A 3831-nucleotide genomic window follows, 5' to 3' on the forward strand; every position below is an offset into this window, starting at 1 on the left:
CAGGGTGGGCTGCTCAAAAGAATGCGTCCGTCCTTACTCACGCTGGGGAGACCCTCCTGATGAGAGTTTTACAGGATTATTCATGAAGGGCCCGGGTAGGGGCCGTACCAGTAAGCAAGTTTTGCGAAGTCCTCTGGGCACGCATGCGCCGTGACCTCACACACGAATGCACCGGCGTGTTTCCTTAGAATCCAAAATCTCTGCCCGGGGGTGTGTCTTTTTGGTATTGTAATGAGCTAAAAGCTATTCAGGGGCGAGTTATTAGGGGTGCGCCCGTGCTCTTCAGCGGAGAAAATCCCCTACCCGGCCACTGGCCACTTTCTGTGGAGTGTGGGGTCCCCAAGGAGACGGCCCTGGGGCTCAGGTGCTGCGTTTCCCGGGGCTCCCGCGCCCGCTCCTGCCTGGCTGCCGGCCGCTCCGACACCAGCACAAGGCGGGACTCAGAAGAGGCATTCAGGGCCGCCAGTGGCCGCGGGGCGCTGAGAGGGGCTCCAAGAACCCCGACAGCCCCGGCGGGTGGGAGGCGGGCGCCCTGGGGTCGGCGGGGCTCCCCCTACCGGCCAGACCCGGGGAGCGGCGCGCGGAGGCTGCGAAGGTTCCGGAAGGGCCAGGAGGGGGCGTCGCGCGCTGACTCTCACAGGGCGCTGCTGGGGACGATGGCGCTGCTCGCCTTGCTCCTGGTCGTGGCCCTACCGCGGGTGTGGACACACCTCAACCTGACTGCGAGACAACAAGATCCGGAGGACACCCCGCAGACGGGTGAGCCGGGCTCGCCCCGACAGCCAGGGCCGAGAGGACGGGGCCGGCGGCGTCTGCCCAGCACTGCGTGGCCGCCGCCCCCACTAGGCCGCGAGAACAGGGCGTTCAGGGGGCCCGCGGCGCCTGGAAGCCTCCGGGGAGCCTCGCCTCGTGCGGCTTCCCCCCGGGCGGCGGGGCAGCCTGAGCCCGGCCCTTCCCCAGCCGTTGCCCTGCTCCGCCGCGTCCCCGGGAGCCCTCAGGCTGGAGGCCCCGGCGGCCTGGCCTCGGCGGGCTTCGCGGGCTGAGCACAGTTCAAACCGCGGGAGGAGGGTGGGCGCCTCCTGCAGAGCTAGGCCAGGCCCAACCCAGACCGAGGAGGCCTCCTTTGAGGGAGCCAGGTGCAGGACCTGGGAGGCGGGTGGACCTGGAAGGTGGGCGGGAGGGCACGTGGGAGCAGACCCGAGCCCCGGGGTCGCTTCCGCAGCCGTCGGCCGGAAGATGCCAGGGCCCGTGGGTGCAGCGTGGCCGTGCCCGGGGTCAGGGTGCCGCGGCCGAGTGGGGGTGCGCTGTGCGCTCATGTTGTGCGCTTGGATGTGGGAGGATGGGGGAGCCCCCAGGAGAGAAGACAAATCGCTCAGGCTGTAAAGAAGTCCGGGGACTGGGCAGTTTATAAAGAAGAGAGGTGTCATTGGCTCACAGCACCGCAGGCTGTCCAGGAAGCATGGTGCTGGCTTCTGGGGAGGCCTCAGGACACTTAAAATCATGGGGGAAGGCGAAGGGGAAGCGGGCAGCTCTTACGTGGCCTGAGACCCTTCCTGCTTTCTCCCCATGCGGCTCACTCAGAGTCATGTGGCCCTAGCCACTGCTCAGGGGGAGAAAGATGGGGACCCGCCGAGTTTGTGCTGGCTCGGATGCTGGCTGTGTGCCTCAGCTAGGCACGGATAACTGGAATATTCTACTTTCTTTTTTATTCCTCCTTTCAGACGAGGGTGACGATAGAGTGTGGTGTCACGTTTGTGAGAGAGAAAACACTTTTGAGTGCGAGAACCCGAGGAGGTGCCAATGGACAGAGCCATACTGCGTTATAGCGGCCGTGAGTGAGTATCTTCCCTCTTATTGGAGACCAACAGGCAGGTGAACAGAGGACTTTCAGGAATCAGGGCTGTCTAGTTTTTCTCAATAGGGAATAACTAATAGAAAGTAGCTTTTTTTTTTTTTTTTTTTTTTGAGATGGAGTCAGGCTGGAGTACAGTGGCGTGATCTCAGCCCACTGCAACCTCGCCTCCCAGGTTCAAGCGATTCTCCTGCCTCAGCCTCCTGACTAGCTGGGATTATGGACGCGAGCCACCACACCGGCTAATTTTTTATTTTCAGTAGAGGCTGGGTTTCATCGTGTTGGTCAGGCTGGTCTCAAACTCTTGACCTCAGGTGATCCACCCACCCTCGGCCCCCTAAAGTGCTGGGATTACAGGTGTGAGCCACCGCACCCTGCCTTTTTTTGTCCTTTAAAATGTGAAGAGCAAAGTCCTGAGAGGCCAGGGAGAGGTGAAGGGGGAGTGGGGTGGGGTTCAGTCCGTAAGAACTGTGCCAGTGTAAGGCAGTGCCTGCTACAGTGGGTCCAGATAAAATATTGGGAGGTAGGAAGAAAATCTGGGTTTCATGTCATCCATTTTTAAATGAAAAATTAAGCTTTAATAATGTTAAATGCGCCACTGAGAACAGTGTCTGTGTCACTCTTACAAGAGATGCACAAAACCAAGGTGTACAGCCTTCAAGTGTGTTCTCGAAGAAGGGTGCATGCCTCAAAAACTGGAGACCGCTGCTCTGTCATCTGTGATTCCCCTGAAAACCTTTGGGTACATGAAGCCCTCCCTGAGGGGAATCTGGACACCCAGCACATTCTGCCCACAGGGCGATCTTCAGGGCTGGTGAATTCTGATTCCAGCCAGCAGTTGCTCTCCAGCCCTTCGGTATCCACGAAGTTGGTGGGGCGCCGAGGTGATGCTTCAGACTCAGTGTAGCCAACATTGACTTTTTAACTTAATATGGCAAAATGATTTGTACAGTGAAGTATAAGATGAAGTGTGGTCATGAGACAAGACCCCAGCTCAGAGCCGAGCCAGGCCCACCGAGAGGCCGGCTCCATGCCCTGGGTGATGGCCATAATGGCTGGGAGTCATATGTCTGTCTGTGGTCACAAAGGCCTGAGCCAACGTTGTGTTTGAGAAGTTGAGACCTGTGTGTTCCCAAATAGCGACCCCTAGACCCACATTCCCAGTGCATGTGGACAGGCCATACCACGCAGAAGCCAGCCCTTCCCCAAAGCAGCATTCAACACACAGGCCTGGCCCTCATCCTCCCGACCCCCACTTGGTGCCCCAATTGAGTGTGCACCTTTGAACAGGGCCACCAGGGATAAGGCTTTGACCCAGACAGAAGGGCCTCGGTGTCAGGCGTTGGAATTGCGTGATTGCCTTCTCTCGGTCTTTATTTCCTATTAGAAATATTTCCACGTTTTTTCATAATTTCGAAGCAATGCTCCGCTAGTTGTGCAGCGATTGAGATACCCAAGCCAGAGGAGAAGCGGTTTCTCCTGGAAGAGCCCCTGCCCTTCTTTTACCTCAAGTGTTGTAAAACTCGCTACTGCAATTTACAGGGGCCGGCTATCAACACATCATCGTTCAAAGAATATGCTGGGAGTGTGGGTGACAGCTGTGGTGGGCTGGGGCTGGCTGTCCTCCTGCTGCTGGTCTCCATTGCAGCCGGCCTTAGCCTGCCTTGAGCCACGGGACTGTCATGGACTGAGCCTTCTGAAGCATGGACTCGCTCCAGACTATTGTCACCTGTTGCATTAAACTTGTTTTCTGTTGATTACCTCTTGGTTTGACTTCCCAGGGTCTTGGGATGGGAAAGTGGGGATCAGGTGAAGTTGGCTCTTAACCCTCAAGGGTTCTTCAGCTCACATTGAGAGGAAGTCCAGATCTCCTGAGTAGTGATTTTGGTGACAGGGTTTTCTGTTTGAAATCAAACCTTGTAACTCATTTATTGCTGACGGCCACTCTTTTCCTTGACTCCCCTCTGCCTCTGAGGGCT

At 57.7% G+C, this 3831-nt stretch overlaps 1 protein-coding gene across 2 annotated transcripts; it reads left to right on the forward strand.

Annotated features, from left to right (window-relative positions):
• Window positions 1-255: 255 nt before the first annotated feature.
• LY6K (lymphocyte antigen 6 family member K) lies at window positions 256-3612 on the forward strand. 2 transcript variants are annotated; one of them, XM_015146108.3, is made up of 3 exons: window positions 256-759; window positions 1722-1835; window positions 2993-3612. In XM_015146108.3, exons 1-3 carry the CDS (start codon window positions 657-659, stop codon window positions 3136-3138), a joined length of 363 nt encoding a protein of 120 aa, XP_015001594.2. In that variant the 5' UTR covers window positions 256-656; the 3' UTR covers window positions 3139-3612. The 2 variants fall into 2 exon arrangements, with proteins under 2 accessions (XP_015001594.2, XP_015001591.1); XM_015146105.3 differs by having other exon boundaries at window positions 3240-3612.
• The last annotated feature ends 219 nt before the right edge of the window (window positions 3613-3831 follow it).

This window comes from Macaca mulatta, chromosome 8 (genome assembly GCF_049350105.2).
Source record: "Macaca mulatta isolate MMU2019108-1 chromosome 8, T2T-MMU8v2.0, whole genome shotgun sequence".
Lineage (NCBI taxonomy): Eukaryota > Metazoa > Chordata > Mammalia > Primates > Cercopithecidae > Macaca > Macaca mulatta.